Source organism: Cydia splendana, chromosome 13, assembly GCF_910591565.1.
Source record: "Cydia splendana chromosome 13, ilCydSple1.2, whole genome shotgun sequence".
Lineage (NCBI taxonomy): Eukaryota > Metazoa > Arthropoda > Insecta > Lepidoptera > Tortricidae > Cydia > Cydia splendana.
Window position 1 is genome coordinate 16,576,699 of NC_085972.1, and position 19,129 is coordinate 16,595,827.

At 42.0% G+C, this 19,129-nt stretch overlaps 2 protein-coding genes across 3 annotated transcripts in view; one reads left to right on the plus strand and one right to left on the minus strand.

The window, feature by feature from the left end:
• The window catches only part of LOC134796233 (large ribosomal subunit protein mL66), a 137,520-nt gene that overhangs the window by 111,448 nt on the left and 6,943 nt on the right, over nucleotides 1–19,129 (minus strand). The window lies entirely within an intron of this gene.
• On the plus strand, nucleotides 24–18,889 carry LOC134796194 (ubiquitin carboxyl-terminal hydrolase 5). Of its 2 annotated transcripts, none has more exons than XM_063768213.1 (17): nucleotides 24–224; nucleotides 2,319–2,444; nucleotides 2,946–3,131; nucleotides 6,468–6,574; nucleotides 7,229–7,394; nucleotides 8,158–8,325; nucleotides 10,364–10,525; nucleotides 11,744–11,847; nucleotides 13,922–14,105; nucleotides 14,454–14,665; nucleotides 14,901–15,023; nucleotides 16,179–16,293; nucleotides 16,404–16,517; nucleotides 16,859–17,009; nucleotides 17,477–17,698; nucleotides 17,941–18,050; nucleotides 18,456–18,889. In XM_063768213.1, the coding sequence occupies exons 1-17, from the start codon at nucleotides 120–122 to the stop codon at nucleotides 18,516–18,518; spliced, it is 2,418 nt and encodes an 805-aa protein (XP_063624283.1). In that variant the 5' UTR covers nucleotides 24–119; the 3' UTR covers nucleotides 18,519–18,889. The 2 variants fall into 2 exon arrangements, with proteins under 2 accessions (XP_063624283.1, XP_063624284.1); XM_063768214.1 differs by having other exon boundaries at nucleotides 17,480–17,698.

Consider the following 19,129-nt stretch of genomic DNA (forward strand, 5'->3'; position numbering starts at 1 on the left):
TTCGATAATCGATATTTTATTATCACATCACTTTACTATTTTTGGTGCGACGGACGGACGCCGGGGGACATTTCGATTGCAAAAATTCAATTTAAAATTCTTATTAATTGATATTAATCATGGCGTCAATAGATTTATTAACGCCACATCTTTCTAAGATCAAGATACCGGCCCCCGGGCAATTGATTTATAAGGATGAATGCGTGTATTCCTTCGATAATCCAGTGAGTTGCATTTTTTAATATTATAACCTCACCATTGTTTTTGTTTGATTGTGCTCTTAATTCTTCCATTTCGATAAGACGGCACGTTCAGTTGCATTGTGATTTAAATAGTTAATCCGAATTAAACATAATTCGTAATTTAAATCCAGTCCTGCCATTTATATATTTATCAGTTACAAAAAGCGTTAGAAATAACTAGGTAGGCACTACAGTATTCTCATTAAAATACTTAGTGTTCATGAAGTTCTTAACAGTCTGATATACATTAGCAATAACATTAAACAATGATGTCTTCACGCCGTCCGTGGAATCCGTGCAAAATAGCTGGGAGACGTAGCTATCAAACAAAACTGGACTCCAGAATAAGATGTTATACAACAGCTCTCTGCTAGCTAATGTATATTTCGATTTCTTCACATCCAGAACATGTATTTTACTTAAAATATATACTGAAATCATTACAGGAACAAAGAAACTGACTATAGCTAAAATAAACATATATAGAAGCATATTCTTAGATTCTATGTAACAAATTTTCATGCATGTCTTACTTAATTTTGATTTCCGATACAATGGAGCACTTGTCACATTCATGTTGAAGTTAGTGTAATTATTCACAATTTTATAAACATTCTCTATTACAGAGTTAATAACTGTTAAATTGTCTTTAGTCTCTACATTATCATACACTTTAACATAGTCTTTAGGGTTAAAATATTTCCGGAGCTCTAAGGTAAAGTTGTCTGAAGGTACCAAGCATGAACTGTTAGTAACCTCCATCATTGCCATACAAGTGTCACTATAACGTAAATCCCTTTTCATTGTCACCTGCTTAACCCCCATTGGATACATAAAAAGTGTGAGCAGGACAGGTATTATCCACTGTATAACAATCACAAAAGATGAAAAATACTTCTTCCAGAAACTTAGAACTTTTACCCTCACACTATCAATCTGCCGAGATTCCAAATTTATTTCCTGGACAATATTTTCATCATCTCTTCTCTTCATTTCCATCAACTTCTTGTAATGCATGTAGTTATCAATGACAAGGCTTAGAAATCCATTGACAAAAGGTATGACCAATGGTCCGAAACTCATAAAAACAGTCCAATACCCACAAGATGCTTCATTACCAATTAAAATAATTTCTGCCGTCCGTAGTTCCATGTCAGACATAGATACATTTGCCGGTCTCAAATTGTAAACTGCTCTCACTATAAAAGAGATTCCAATGCATGTTAAAATAACATTTTCCGATAAGAGCACAGTTGAAAACTTGTTTCGTTCCTTAACCACTTTTTTCAAGTTGAGCAAACTTAGTGAGAATCCACTTAGGATTAAGAAAGTTCCTAAGTATAAGTCGGTGGATTGGAACATTGTTGCTTTGTGTAGAGTTTGTAGTGAAATGTGTACCCACATGATGTAGTGTGGATGTTATCAGTGTGCAAAGTATAGGGGCTGGAACTGTAAACAGTAAAAAAGATAGTGATAACATTTATGTGTGGTTAAAAGTCAATATAGTAATGCATATTTTTAAAATTTACATAGGATATGAACTTTATCAAGGTGGAAAAGTTAGGTTGAAGTGTAAATTTGAAGATTTATAACAAAATTAATAATAATAATCACAATGAACTCTATACAGGGAGGCTAAAAAATAAGTGCATACCTGTTGCCAGAGAGGTTTTGGGATTATACTGAGCAACTTTTACTATGGGACCAACCTCGATATCGCGAAAAATAATTTCGCTGTTTCATACATTTTGGCTGGTCTATTTTCTATGGGAGGGATATAAATTTTTTTTCGCGATGATGGGGTTGGTCCCATAGTAAAAGTTGCTCAGTATAATCCCAAAACGTCCCTGGCAACGGGAATTCACTTATTTTTTCGCCAACCTGTATAACATCGAAATTACGTGGTTGTGTCAAGGTGCAATATGAATGTTGTTATAAACAGTTTTGATTGTATTTGCCATTACTAATATTAAACTTATAAAAGTCTCTGATTAAAGAAATAAGAAAGTTAAATCTACCTCTCAAGATTTTTTTAGATTCGCCGTCACTGTAAACATCCTATTGTTTACCTTGCAGGAGTCAGAGACTGGTCTGTATGTGTCACTGGTGTCGTTCCTGGGCTTCGGCCGCAACTATGTGGAGCAGTACTTCCAGAAGACAGGCAATGCTGTCTTCCTGCACATTCACCGGGAGAAGATACCTGTAAGTACTGGTACTTATGTGTAAGGACTGGTCCTTACACACTATTACTTAACTCTAGCATCACAAGTTGCTAACTCGAGGTAAAAGGCGGAAATGATGATATTTGATGCGAATTTTGTAACTTAAATTTGAACCACTTCCCAGAGTCTTCACTTAAATTTTAGCAAATCTGATGACAATAAATTAATGTCAATAATATACCTACTTACATATACGCATTGTGCCAAGCTTTATGTTATTGTGCCATGTCATTTTATAATGAGATTCATGAGATTGTAACTTCTATTGTATGGGGGCGCCTATTCAGTAGTGGGTTCTTGTGACTAAAGCTAAATTTATAATACTTACTATGTTGGCTCATTTTGGGTCACTGTCAGTCCAATGTCAGTGCGTCTCACTCTCTTGTTAAAGCAAAATGTGAGACGCAATACACAATGGACAAAATAATTTGATATGTTGAATACCACCCTTAAACGCAGTTTCAACAAGTATTTTTCTTAGGTGCCAGAGCCAGAGCAAACCGGTGACGGTCCAGAGAAGAAGATCACCCGACTGGCTATAGGCGTGGAGGGTGGTTTCGACCCCACGTGCAACAAGCCGAAATTCACCTACACTGACCACTACAATGTGGTAGTGCTGCCTGGTTTCCATACATTCCCGTGGCCAGATCCTACACTGCCTGAACAGGTGAGTAAACTCATCACTTAAGGCTTAGATGGTGCGAGAACTCGCATGCGAGTTTCATTACATTACGGTATTTGATTAGAAAAGAAAAGAAAAGAAAAGAAAATAAAATATTTATTAGTAACATCGTTACAAGTCGGTTTGTAAATTTGCATTTAAAGCATTATATCAAGCTAACATATCATTATTAGTGTATAAATAGCATCAACATTAATGTAGATATTACATTTTGTACATAATAATATATTCCATACATTTATTTATTATTTACTAATTCATTTATATCATAAAATTGCGCCTGCAGGAGCCATTTTTTAAGTTTATTTTTAAATACATGTGAGGAAGGTGCATCCCTGATACTGACCGGTAGCTTACTGTATATTAGAGGGCCGAGGACGTAGACTGACCGTTTTGATTTCGCGAGCTTGTGGGGCACGGAGGCAAGCTGTCCTGCGTTTTTATTGCTACGCAGACTATATTTTGTATTAGCTGATTTAGTTGCAAACTCTTTGCTATTATTGTGCGTAAATATTGCCACATTTTGGATTAATAAAGATGGAAGTGTCAGTATGCTAAATTGTCGAAAGTACTCGCGAGCAGAGACATCGTCAGGGACCCCTGCTATTGCCCGAACAGCTCGCTTCTGGAGTACAAATACTCTATGCCAGTCTGCTGCTGTAGCCCAAAGTTCGGTACCGTACGTGATATACGCGTGTACTGTGGCAAAGTAGCAGCTCCTGACGACATCTCTGGTCGCAGTACTAGCGAGGCGCTTCAGCGCGTAGCACGCGCTCCCCAGCTTGGCGCACAGCTGGTCGATATGCGCGTCCCACCGTAGCCCGCTGTCTATAGTGAAACCCAAAAGTTTTGTGTCGGTTACCTGCTGGACAGCGTCGTCACCGGCGCACACCGTCGATGGTTGGATCACGTGACCGTTAAGCCTAAATTTCATCCAAAAAGTCTTGCTTTTGTTGAGGGCCAACCCGTTCGCGTTAAACCATTGGCTCAGTTGGTGAAGGGTACTGTTGACGTTTGTCTCCAATTGTTCGTGGGATGCGCCTGTGACGACAGCTGTCACGTCATCAGCATACATGTAAATGTTGGGGCCTTTTATGACCTGTGGGAGGTCATTGAGGAGAATGCTGAATAGGGTATTCGAGAGGCACGAGCCTTGAGGTACCCCGAGTAGGCATTTCATTTCCTCCGACCGAACGCGACCGCCATCACCTACGACCACTTGGCATCTATCGGACATAAAAGACATAAGTAATGCTAGTGCAGGCCCACGAACACCGTAGTGCCCTAGTTTGCGCGCGATATCGAACGCGCGCGAGAGGTCGCAGCACACCACAGCCACCTGCAGCGCGGCCTCTCGCGCGCTCAACACGTCCCACACCACCTCGCGCACCAGGTCGGTAGTCGAGCGCCCGTGACGGTATGCGAATTGTCTATCTGACAAGGTAAATTGTGGTATCCAGAACGATAATAGTCTATTGTTAAGCCCGACTTCTAATAATTTACTGATGGCGGGTACCAGCGATATGGGGCGGTACGAGTTTAGGGCCGCTTTGGAGCCTTTTCCTTTGTATAGCGGAGTGACTTTTACCTTTTTTAGGCTTACTGGTATTACAGCTTGACGAATACAGGTATTATATAACTCTGTAAGTACATAGGACAGCGCTGGGCCCACGTACTGAAGAATGCTGGCTGATATTTCGTAAATATCAGTGCTGTTTTTTGGAGCAATGTGTATGCGAAGTATGGACTCCACTTCGTTAGGCGAGAAAGGTTTAAATCTCAAGGAGCGATCACATTCGGCAATATTGCTCGATATTGCTGACATCGAGTAGTCAGTATCGGGCGCGGGCGCACCGCACTTAGTAGCAGCTGTTATAAATTCCGCATTTAGTGCGTCGACCGCGAGTTTTTTCGATGTAAATTTAAGCCCGTGATCGTCCCTTACGATTTCCGTGTAGTCCATACGTTCGCGGCACTTACGACCCAGCTCTTTGTTAATAACTCCCCACATACTTTTACATTTATTAGAGGCATTACTTATAAGTTCGCTGTAATACTCAGTACGTTTACGTTTTAACATAGCGTTATATTTAGATGTTAAGGTGCAACACCGATCGGCAATATGCGTGTCAAGAGGAAATTTTTCTTTTAAATCGGCTATGTCGTGAATAAGAAGTTTAAGATTCAATATTTCTATATCAATCCAAGGACATTTATTAAAACTCTGTTTTGATATTTTTTTGGGAAAACATATTTCAAAATTGTAAATTAATAAGTTCATTAATGCGGCTGATAAAGACCTGCAGTCTCCTTGGCTGTTTGCGACGACCTCCGGCTGTTAGTGGGCTGAATTGGAAGTAACCCAATAGTCCGCAATGTAACTATAATCGCATGCGTCTAAATCAACCCTTACATTAGTGTGTCTTTAGATTCATTGATTAACCTTTTGGACGCCAACGACCGATATATCCGCACCGCAGGTCCAACGCCAAAGACGGATTAATCGGTCACAGACCACAGAGCAACATAGACCTACGTGCATATGCATAAAGTCCAATTTCAGTGGCGTCCGAGTGCAGCTTTTGTGTTTGACAGGGCGTCGAAAAGGTTAAGCGGCATTGATTGGCTTGCCCATACTACAATGTAGAATGGGAAAGTTCTTGTACTGTGTGTGTACCTTGAGAAAGTAATAAGTTTCTATTGGTGTACCTAAAGGCCTGGTCAAACACACAGCGCGACGCAGCGCCGCGTCCGCGCCGCGCGACCGCGGCACATGCTAACAGGTTACCGACGTCAAACAGACTGCGTCCCGCCGGTATCACGCCCCGCTTCTGTCGCGCCCCGCGCCGCGCGGCCCCTTGCGTCCACGCGGCGCGTGCGCAGCGCTGCGCCGCGCGGACGCGGCGGCCCGCCGCGTCGCGCAAGGTCACATCAGTCGGATCGAACGTTAGGCAGCGAGCGGTGCGCCGCGTTCCCGCGCGGCCGCGCCGCGTTCGCCCGCGCGATGAGGGCGAGTTGAGAGCTTGAGGCCGGCGCAATACGCGCGCGCCCTGTTTGAACAGGCATCGCGTCGCGGCGCGGACGCGGCGCTGCGTCGCGCTGTATGTTTGGCCAGGCCTTAATACTAGTGGCATTATTCACAAAATTAAATATCAGTGAAATCTAACAAGCCGTTGATAATCAATATAATCAGTTGTTTTTATCCATCATTTTGATATTTTTGGTTGTTTCAAAGTAAGCAAAATTGAACAAAGGTTTGCAAAGTTTTACCGGGGTAGGCGACTAAGTTTTTAATAGTAGTGACAAATGCTATTGTTGCAGGTGAAAAAATCAGTCCAAGCCGTCATAGATGCGGAGTCGCCCTTCAAGATAGCTGAGATGAACGCGCTCGCAGGCACTTGGGACGGCGAGGCGCGCGAAGTATCCGTGTAAGTTCACGAGACAAATTCAAATATTTGCAAAATTGTGAGTGTGTTACAATGCACACTCACAATCTGACACAATACTAAATTAGACCGTGTCGTGTGGCGTGGAACCGTGCGCGAAGGAGAGTTGCCACCTTGTAGCTTAAATCGAAAGCTTAACATTGACATTTCATGACTTGACGTTCACGACATAACGAGATGATACCTTTCACGCAGGCTATCTTAATATGCGTTGTAGAGACTGTTTTATGAATAGTCAAATAACTATAGCTCGTTTTTTTTAGCATTAGAAATAAGGTAAACAATCTTGATGTGTCTTTTAATTGAAAAACACATTTTAAAAATAAGTTACGGCAAATATGTAACAATTATGAATCTATTACGTTCATTTATATTCTTCTGCTTTCATAAGTAATAGTTATTGATTTTTAAAAAGCGTTTTTCAATTAAAAGACATGTCAAGATCGCTTACCTTCTTTCAAGTTCTTTCTAATGCTAAAAAAACGAACTATAAGGAGTGCCTTTTCAAAAGGACTTATATTTGTATGGTGTTAGAGAAATAAGCCCTTTAGAAAAGCCTCTCCTCAACAGGATGACGCTAGGGAGCAAGTACCTGGGTTGGGTAGTTTTTCGGAAATTTATTTGTATTGCTTTCAGACACGCCGTGAGCCTAAAGCAGCTGGACAACGGCGTGAAAATCCCGCCTAGCGGCTGGAAGTGCGCCAAGTGTGAGCTGACCACCAACCTGTGGCTCAACCTGACCGACGGCGCGGTGCTCTGCGGCCGGCGCTTCTTCGACGGCTCCGGGGGCAACGAGCACGCGGTAAGATCATTACAGTGAACTTCTAATACCAAAAAGAGGGAAAGAAGTCCCTGAATTTCCTCGCTACAGACAGACAGACATCTCATAACATTTCACCTGCATGACGGGTTGGAATCCATAGACTAGGAATCCTGTAGACTAGACGGAGTTTAGAGCAATTATTTCATGAAACCGATGCTGCCAAAAATACTGGAGTGCGGGGGACGAGGTGAGCGAGTCCCGTGCCGTGATTGGTCCGTTCAAAGACACGGGCGTCACACAAAGACACTTTGACTCGAAAATGGAGTAAAACTACCGTATTTTTGTGGCAGAGGGTGTAGCGCTACTATGCGCAGTCTGGAGGATGTCTTGTCTGTGTTGGAATCTGATGAAAGGGTAACTGTTATTTGTGTGCATATGTTGTATATGCGTAAGACGCCATCACGACTAAGAACTTGAGAAGCTGCAACACTGATTTGGATTAATTTCAGGTTAGTTATCAACACTCACAAAGGGGACTTTCGTGTGAATTGAATATTATTATATGTAAACCACCCTAACAACATTACTACCGACATTTTGGTATTCCATTTACAGTAGGTGTATTTTGTCTCACATTTTGCTTAAATGAGAGTGTGAGATGCAATGACATTGGACAAAGAAATTGGAAGGTGGTACCCTTAGATATATTTCCTCATTATAGGATGATGCTGTAATTTTGTTGGTTATTCAATTAATTTAATCCCTTTTTCTCATGTCATCTTTTTAACATTGTTTTTCTCAGGTCGAACACTACCGCGAAACTGGATACCCGCTGGCGGTAAAGCTGGGCACCATCACCGCCGAGGGCAAGGGCGACGTCTTTTCTTACGCGGAGGACGATATGGTAGAAGACCCGTATCTGGCCGACCACCTCAAACACTTCGGCATCAACGTGCAGCAACTGCAGAAGGTATTTAATTATCCCTCTGTGTGCGAGGACGCTATATACATGCATGGCTGTCTCGCTTATACGCCGGTGTTGCCCGCTAGCCGTCAAGGGCACTATTACCGCCAACAAGGGCGACGTGTTCTCTTACGCAGAGGACGATATGGTCGAGGACCCGTATCTAGCCGACCATCTCAAACACTTCGGCATCAACGTTCAGCAACTGCAGAAGGTATTTAATTATCCCTCTGTGTGCGAGCGGGACGCTATATCCATGCATGTCTGTCTCGCTCATACGCCGGTGTTGCCCGCTAACTGTCAAGGGCACTATTACCGCCGACAAGGGCGACGTGTTCTCTTACGCAGAGGACGATATGGTTGAGGACCCGTATCTGGCCGACCATCTCAAACACTTTGGCATCAACGTTCAGCAGCTGCAGAAGGTATCTAATTATCCCTCTGTGTGCGAGCGGGACGCTATATACATGCATGGCTGTCTCGCTTATACGCCGGTGTTGCCCGCTAGCCGTCAAGGGCACTATGACCGCCGACAAGGGCGATGTGTTCTCATACGCGGAGGACGATATGGTTGAAGACCCTTACTAGCCGATCTCCTCAAACACTTCGGCATCAACGTGCAACAACTGCAGAAGGTATTTAATTATCCCTCTGTGTGCGAGCGGGACGCTATATACATGGCTGTCTCGCTCACACGCCGGTGTTGCCCGCTAGCCGTCAAGGGCACTATTACCGCCGATAAGGGCGATGTGTTCTCTTACGCAGAGGACGATATGGTAGAAGACCCGTATCTGGCCGACCATCTCAAACACTTCGGTATCAACGTGCAACAACTGCAGAAGGTATTTAGTTAGCGAGGTATTTAGTGCGAGCGGGACGCTATATCCATGCATGGCTGTCTCGCTCATACGCCGGTGTTGCCCGCTAGCTGTCAAGGGCACTATTACCGCCGACAAGGGCGACGTCTACTCTTACGCAGCGGACGATATGGTTTAAGACCCGTATCTGGCCGACCATCTCAAACACTTCGGTATCGACGTGCAACAACTGCAGAAGGTATTTAGTTATCCCTCTGTGTGCGAGCGGGACGCTATATCCATGCATGGCTGTCTCGCTCATACGCCGCTGTTGCCCGCTAGCTGTCAAGGGCACTATTACCGCCGACAAGGGCGACGTCTTCTCTTACGCAGCGGACGATTTGGTTTAAGACCCGTATCTGGCCGACCATCTCAGCACTTCGGCACAACTGCAAAAGGTATTCTTAGCCAACCTATCATAGAATCATAGAATCTATTCTCTATTAGTCATATAGAATCTACGCTAGGTTTGCATCTTGCAAATAAGTCTACACTATGATTGGTATCTTAGTTATAAAAACAAAGGTTTCGTCTGTTTGTTGCTGAACATAACTTTCAGATAAGGGTGGTATGCCATCTGTTCAATGTCATTGCGTCTCACTCTCTCATTAACCTAATGTGAGACAAAATACACATTGGACAAAGAAATTAGACAGGTGGAATACTACCCTAAGCTGACCCCAAGGCTTTCCTTATGGGGCTTCCATCATGTTTTGTGGAAATATCAAACATCAACTTTTGACATTAAGTGTCATTCTATGGAACTTGCTAACTATGTATGGTATAAACAAACCGCCATATTGAAATTGTCTCTGAATGATGAATTTACTAGTGTATCTTGTTTACATAGTTAGCAAGTTCCATAGAATGACACTTTACATAGTTATATTTTATACAGACAGAATGATACCAGCACCATCTACATTGGTACAATCAATGAATCTTAAAACAACCAACAGCACCTTTACGCTCTTTCTTTCTTTTCGGCAACAACTTTATAGGGCAACTTGCATCTGCCAGCTTCACTAACCAGGGGTTAACCGGTTAAACCTGAAGTTACCATGGTTACCAGTACAATTTGACACTGGGTTAATGGTTTAACCGGTTACCCCGGGTTAGTGGGATGGTGCAAGCGCTTAGAAATTCAGTTTTTCAACTATTCCTGAGATACAGCTTTTTTTCTGCAGACCGACAAATCCATGGTGGAGCTGGAACTTGAGCTGAACCAGCGTACTGGTGAATGGAACACTCTCCAGGAGTCCGGCAGTTCCTTGCAGCCTCTCCATGGACCCTCGCTCACCGGATTGAGCAACCTGGGCAACTCTTGTTACATCAACAGTGTTCTGCAGGTAAAAAAAAATAAAAATAGTTTATTTACCAGAAAGAATACATAATGGTTTACTTAACCTATGACCGCCACACTAGGCTGCCTGTCTCGTAAGCCAGTATAAACATTCCAATTTTCAATAGCTTAAATATCTTCCTATGCTGAAGTTTTGGATTTGTACTAAGTAATACATTACATATAGCTTAAAGTATTAAATAAAAATAAAAAGGCTTAATCTATACAAGAGAAATGTAAAAAAAAAATATATGTAATGTAAAAAAAAATACAAGAGAAAAAACACAGTTTAGGTCTAGTAAAAATTGACATCTATGCTTATTATTACTAATTGTAGACAGCAGGTGTGCGTGTGTTGTGTAAAGGAGGTGAGTGATAAGTTGACAACACTCAAATTAATAATTTTGGAACACTCAGGAGTCAGGCAGTTTCTTGTACCTTTTCATAGACTCTGCTCACTGGACTGAGTAACCTGGGCAACTCCTCTGGCAGAAGAATGTACCATCACCATCGTAGTTTAACGGGCCACCTTTTTACAAGGTCTAGAAAGAACAAGAACAGTAGTACATTGTGCAACGATGGGGGTAAGTGATAATTTGTAAACGAGGTCTATAATTCCCGACTGGAGGGAATTAAAGACTCGAGTTTACATTATTCTTACCCCCGGAGTTACACACAATGTTTTTCATAACACTTGCGAAGAAAAAACTCAATTTTAAGCGAAATAATTATTAAATACGGTGATATTTCAAACAGGTGTCTCAGGATTACTCACGATGGTGATGATATTTTCCAGTTATCTTTCATTACATCACATAAGACTCGCAATCGAATTTTCCACTTGTCGTGATCTTGCAGCGCGCTCCAAATCGCCCGTCATTTTATTATAAGGGTGCCCTAGGTTCACACGGCAATGTTATGCACGTTTTTAAATGTACAACTAATCGGGTGTTCACAAGGTAGATTTTCATTCGTGTAAAAACGAATAGCCACAGTTTTCACGCAGTTATCACAGTGAGCGGACGTCAGTGACGGATCCACGCTTCATTTTATTTTTATATTGGTATCGATTGCGACAACAATTTCGCCGCCGACAAAACAGAAGGTTTTGGGTACATCCTATAAATAAATGAAGAAGCAGAGCGCGTGAACCTAGCCTGAGGTATCTCTACTCTGCTACTTGTTTTGTGCAATAAAGTATGTGTGTGAACGTGTCGTGTGGCAGGTGATATTCCGCATGCCGGACTTCGTGCGGCGCTTCGTGGAGGGCGCGCCCGAGATCTTCGCCTCCTTCCCCGACGACCCCGTCAACGACTTCAACGTACAGACGTGAGGAATTCTTAAGGCCCATTTACATGGTGCGAGTTTCTCGCCTCGAACGCACGATTATCGTAGCACGAGAAAAAATATAGTATCATGTAAACTAAACATACGATATCGTACTAGAAGGAGCGATAATCGCCTCGCCTTTGATGATTGGATGTCTCCGTGTAAACAAAATTTTAATGCGAGAATCGTATTTCGAGATTTTCGAGTTCATGTTTGTTGGAGTCCCAATTTTATGCGTTTTTGGGACATTTTAAATGTTTTATTAATAGCCAAAACGCACAACAATATTTTCACCTCAGCAGCTCGAACAAGGGTACTTTGCTTCTTAAAAACAGTGAGCAAAATGCGATTTTGCTCACTGAGTCATTTTGTCTCACTCGGTGAGCCAAAATGACATTCAAGTGACCTTTATAGTCAAATGTCATTTCAACATGCGGGGTCTAATACAAGTTCGATATACTTGGGTTCTATTATCTCTGTCCCTCTAGGTATGTTCTCACTGCTTAGGGTGAAAAATTTTGTGTACTACACGAGATCAAAGTTATTTACATCTCGTGCGCTTTTGAATCCCTTACTACGCTCAAGATTCTAAATTAGATTCACTCGCTATGCTCGTGAATCTATCATAGAATCTTTCGCTTGCACGGGACTCAAAATAAGCACTCGAAGAAATATCAAACTTTGATCACTTGTTGTACAAATAACTATTTTCGTTTCATACAGTGTCTTTTGTGATGTTTGACCATAGGTACTCTGAGGGGTGAATTATGTAGGTCATACTGAACAGCGTTTACTGTGCAGTGTGGAGCCAACCCCGAAATCGCGAAAAACAAATCTGCTTTTTCCATAGAAAACATTGACGTATTATGTGACTCTTCGAAATTTATGACAACCTACCCATGGAGTAGGTAAATGTTTTTTTGTATGACCTACATATGTATTCACCCCTCAGAGTATAGTCAGATATCAGATATCACAGAAACACCGTGTAGGTATACTTATATGTTGTCGTTTCCCGGCAACTTATTTTTTCTTAAAATCAACGTCACGTTATTTCAGCCAAGAGCCAATATTAAAATACTCGTTAGCTTAAAATATATTAAAATTAATAATAATGTGAGAAACAAGAAATATTTATTAAGAATATTGACAGTATAGTGAAAAGATTAGTAACTAATCACATAAGTTGACAGGTAAAACTCGTATGAAAATCGGTTCGCACCGATTCGTACGATACTCGCACGTACGTGAAAAAATGTCATACGAGAACCAGTTTAGACGAGTCGAGAAATCGTATGCAAATATCTCCCTAGAATGCAGCTCCCCGTGTAAACTATTTCGCCTGGCGATAATCTCCGTTCGAGTATCGCATGACATAATCGTAGTCGAGTTTTTATTTCTCGCATGAGTGTAAACATTTTTATACGATAATCGCCTGACGATTATTGTATACGATAATGTCATACGATTTCTCGCCCCAAAACGTGCGAGAAACTCGTACCATGTAAATGGGCCTTTATAATTAAATACGAATATACTCATAGGCGTACCCACGATGGGGCAGTTGCCCCACACTGGTCTCTGACCATAAGCTAAGAATTTCTGTTTCAACCGTACCCTGTTACAACGTACCCAGCCTCCCCTATTTCTGCCCCACCCCTTAAAAAATGCTGCGTACGCACATGAATATACTACGTCCCAAATGAAAGATAATGCTTCCAGAAACAAAATGACATTATGCATTTACGCCCCGCCAAAACAGAAAAACGCGAACTTTTAAAAAGTTTTGAAAACTTGGAGGTGTCTTTCTTCTACCTGGTAGACTGGTAGACATTACATATTTAAACCACACTTACATTTACATTTATTCTAAATGTAGTCGTCTTTTTTTCTATATCCAAAGTGGGGATTGTTTCTTAAAATCTTTTGTTATGTGAACCTGTTTTTGTACAAACAGCAACACTCCTAACTGTACATCGGTGGACCTTATTACAAATAGCATAAGGTTCGCCCATGTACAGTTAACAGTGTAGGCAATGGTACAATACTACTACTATTCTTGTATATATTTCAGCGCTAAACTAGGCGTCGGTTTGGTCTCCGGCCGCTACTCGCAGCCCGGCGACACGGACGGCACCCAGCCCGGCGTCGCCTGCCACATGTTCCGCAACCTAGTCGGCAAGGACCACCCCGAGTTTCAGTCCAAACGGCAGCAGGACGCTCACGAGTTCTATCTACATCTATTGACACTGTTACAGGTAGTTAACATGTAGATACAGACTGTATACAACCCGGCGTCGCCTGACACTTAGTTCTGTCTTCATCTACTGCGTCAATACAATGAGGTATTGACATGATACCAGCTTGTAATACCGGGCATAGACTGTGAGAGTTCAATAGTAAATTTTATCGAATCGACATGAGTCAACTCCAGTTTAAGTTTGTAGAAACGACAAACGACTATGTAAGGTTGGGCTTATTCCAGGATCGGTCGCAACTTGTCAGTTGCAAAAATTAAATTTGATTTTATGGAAAGATTCATTGTTTCTGTGCTGAGTTACGATAATATCCATAAATTGTGGCCTTAATATTTAATGTATTCGCAGCGCAACAGCCGACACAAGCCAAACCCAGCCGACTGCCTCCAGTTCATGGTTGAAGAACGCATCCGATGCGGCGCGTCCGGCGCCGTCCGGTACACGTCTCGGCCCGAACACCACTTACCGCTGCCCGTGCCACTCGCGCAGGCGACCAATCAGCAGCAAGTCCGAGAGTATGAGGCGCGGCGGGCCGCGGCTGAGGCTGCTAACCAACGCCTGTGAGTGCATCATTTAAATTGAGTTGTACAACTTAAATAGACTCAATATCCAAAAGGGGCTCTCTTGGACCCACTATAATAGTGGTTGGTACAATACCAGTCACATAATATCATTTCCTTTCCTATAAAGCAGGCCAAATTCTCCTGGCCATGTAAACGGAGTGTTTAGCCGTGACACTTATTAGAACTGGAAGTTTAATATCAAGAAAAGGGTAAATAATATGGTTGTTGTCAGGGACCCGTCCACCGTAGTCCGGCCGCACATCCCGTTCTCGGCGTGCCTGGACAGCTTCATGCGGGAGGAGACGGTCGAGCAGTTCTTCAGCAGCGCTGTCAACCAGAAGGTCACAGCTTACAAGTGAGTTTGAGACACCAACTGCTTACCATTTGTATGAAAAAATCCTGGTCACGGCACCAAATTGTAACTACCCATCTCCATAAAAAAGTAGGTTGTAGAATAAATAATAAAAGTACAAATAAAAAAATATGACGTTCATTCACTTTTTACGTCGTTTTAACATAATACTCTAGCACAGCCACTTGGTCAGTAGAAAAAGGCTACAAATTTAAAAAAAAGTAAGCGTGAAAGGTTGATCCCCCATAAAAAATTTAAATTTCGCGCCTTTTTCTACTGACAAATATTTTACTGGTAAGACAATAAGTATGTGACTTATTGTTTTATCTTACATGGTTAGGTATATAATTGAAGTGTACACCTAGTGATTTAAAAAGGTCTTTGGCCCTCTCACTAAAACAACACCGTTTTGACAGTTTGAGTATATAATACCATAAATATTATTTTGAATCATTCTCGTGACTCTTGATTTCAACTAAAAAAAGACAAAGGTAACATATTTTTCTCAAAAATGGACGGCAAAGTCGACTTTGCCGTTTAAAAAATACGTCGCGAAGCGCGTAGTTTATGGTCAGTCAAAAATTAAAAAGTTAAAAACATTGCAGTCTCGATTTTGGGACTGCAATGTTGCATACAAATTCCATTATTTGTCGAGTTCCAAACTTTTTAAAAGTTGAAATGGCCATATCAAATGAAGGCACAGGCCCATTAAACAGCCAAACAGATGATTAGTACCGCGACTATTTAGCTGTCTCAAATAGGTTGGCGTATTTTCGGCAGAAAAATACACTTCTATTTTTTTATTTAAAAAATAAAAAGGCGGCAAAGCTAATTTTTTCAATTGTTTCTACTTTTTTCTGTGAAAATATATACGTAAGAACGTTGCTTTTGTAAAATATTTCTATGATATTTATATTTCTTGCACCATTTTTGAGAAAAGCACTATATATGACTCGGCTGGAAGGCTACTTGCTGGCTTCGGATTCAATTAAACGGACTCCCAAGGTCGTCCGTTTAAAACGAATCCTCAGCCTGCAAGTAGCTACTTCCGAACCTCGACAATAATGTACTATTTTTGCACTATAATCTACGTTACTTACAATGTTTAGTAAGCTATAACAATAGCTACAAGGTTAACAAGCCTTTGTAAAATTGTAGGACCACGCGCCTGTCGACGTTCCCTGACTACCTGCTCATCCAGCTGAAGAAGTTCACCATCAAGGAGGACTGGACGCCAGCCAAGCTCGATGTCGAAGTTGACATGCCGTGGGAGGTAAGAACTAGACTTACTTCCCTAAACCGTAATAGCCGGGTCCACACGCGAGCATACATACGAATAGATTATAATATGGAGAATAGTTAAACCGGTTTCTTTTTCCTTAGATGGACCTATCGTGCCTGCGCGGTCGCGGGCTCCAACCCGGCGAGGCGGCGCTGCCCGACGCCGCGCCCGACGCGCCGCCGCCCGCCTACGACGAGGGCCTGCTGGCGCAGCTGGTCGGTACACTCCCCGTTTGCCTTCTAGTGTTGCCAGCGTATTAACCCACAGACTTGACGTGTATAGCGATGTACATTAAACCATGAAAAAGTGTAGTTTTAACTCTACCTGTACATAGAGCAAAAATCTGCAAGCTAGCATGTTTACTCGAACTAACAATGCGCAGAGGCGCTTCCTCTCCATCATATTTCAGTTCATCAGTCAACAGATATCCCAAGTACTTAAGCTGTGTCACTCTAAATACAAACATACAATTTGACTTGCCTAAGACCCTTTTGGCCCTCAGTATATTTTAATTTGCTTTTACGGCTTACTGATTTGCATACATTTCATGTTACAGTTGGACATGGGCTTCCCTCTAGAGGCATGCAAGCGCGCCCTGTACTACACGAACAACTCTGGCATGGAGGCAGCGTCGAACTGGCTCATGGAGCACATGACCGACTGGGACTTCGCCAACAAGTTCGAGCCCCCGGGTGCCCCCGTTCCCGGTATGTATTACACACACGCACCTAAAGTCATCCATTTAACACATTCAATACCACTAAGTGCTACGGGTTACGCTCGTAGCGCGTAGCCACGGTTTCGTCGTATGTAGCGCGTAGTCGCTACGAACAGTGTACCCGACAGTCGGGTTCTTGGTGTTGAATGTGTTAAAACTAGTGGCCCTATGAGTACGTCACAGATACACCTTACAGATTAACATACTCGTACATACAATAATAACAATCTTAAATGCTAAAAATCATTTACGCGACATAACAGTTTTTTCTGCGTCACATGTTCCTGACAAATATCACACCCTTCGGCCAGAAGCTCGCTAATATTGACATTCAGCTAGCAAACGTCTGAAATTCTGTTTCGACAGGGATTACTTGATTACGGTTATCTTGAGTATATTTTACTCGCGCGAAATCTTTCAGAGGGCCCGAGTCTTAATTTTCTTCGATTTTTTCAGCAGCAGCAACAGCAAACCTGGACGAATCGAGCGTAGAGCAGATCGTGAACATGGGTTTCACGCGCTCGCAGGCCGCTAAAGCGCTGTCGGCGACGGCGGGGGACGTGGGGCGCGCGGTGGACTGGATCTTCAGCCGCGCCGCCGAGCTCGACGCCTGGGACCCGCCCCTCCCCGCCGCCGTCGCCGCCCCGCCCCAGCCGCAGGCCAGGGACGGACCCGAGAGTGAGTACAATACTAGAGCTGGCCAAGCTAAGTGTTACAACAACAGTAAATAAAACCCCCAAACAACTAATGGACAGTTTTCTTTCTTTCTTATCGAAGTTATCGAACCACACCAGGGTAAAATTTGCCTTGGCATCGACTTCAAACATATCCGTTGTTGACGGGGAGGAGGGGGGGAGTAGGGAAATATATCCTTTTTGAAGTCGGTATTTTTTATTTAATTAATTTTATCATTGTTACAGAGTACAAACTGGTGGCATTCATCTCGCACATGGGCACGTCCACGATGGTCGGCCACTACGTGTGCCACATACTGCACGAAGGACGATGGGTGATATTCAATGACAATAAGGTACGGCGACAACTTTCTAATAAAACGTGTCTAAACCTTCAAATAAGATCTCTAGCGTTTTGAACAAATATTAAAACATAATTATATCGAGTCTATCGCGAATTTATTTTGTTACCTTAATTTCCAACGTTTCGACGCAGTTTTAATAAGATCTCTAGCGCCCAAACAACAAAAATCGACAATATTTGTTTATAAAACTATAACAACTCTGTTCCAATTCATAATGATAAAAAAAATATTGAAAGAAATTAATAGTACTAATATTCGGACCGTTAGAGAGCTAGCTAGAGGTTATATTTTGCTCTAAATCGAATGATGTATGCGTAAATTTAAACTTTGTGTTCTTTATTTAAGATCCAATTTTAAATGCGTGTTATGTAATGACATTTTATGGTTTTATTGCAGGTGGCTCTCTCAGAAAACCCTCCAAAGGATCTCGGCTACTTGTATCTATATGAAAGGCTGTGATGATCTAGTGAATATTGTACCAAAAATCAAGGCACGGTTCAATAAGGAACATTTAGACTGCGTTAAAGTTTTTTACACAAAAGAGATTTAACTTTTTAGGCAGTATTTATTTTATAGTATCAAATTTTATATTAGATATTTCGATTAGGTTAACAAAATTTAGTAACTTAAAGGCTCCGCATAAGAATGCATTTTTGTTTGCAATTATTTTTACATAATACAGTGTTATTTTCTGTAAGAAACTACTGTAATTTATTTATTTGTTTATGAAGTTGTATTATATGTATAAGCTCGACCATATAACGCAATAATTGAATGGTGTTTTAATGTCATCGCGGACAACGAATATTAATAGAAATTATCTGAGATGCTCTCTTTATTTCATTTTTTATTATTCCCTGTGCACATTCCTCCGATATCCCCCATAAGTCCCATTAAGAGCTACCCTCCTATCCTAACAAGAATAGAAAACAATCTTCACATGTCTACCTCTACCTCATTAATGCCAAGGATATTTTCACTTCCTACAAACGTTGTGAGAGGTTTCTGCCTACAGAGTGGAATTCATAAGTGAAACCGGTGGAGTATTCCAAGAAAGGATTCAGGATGAT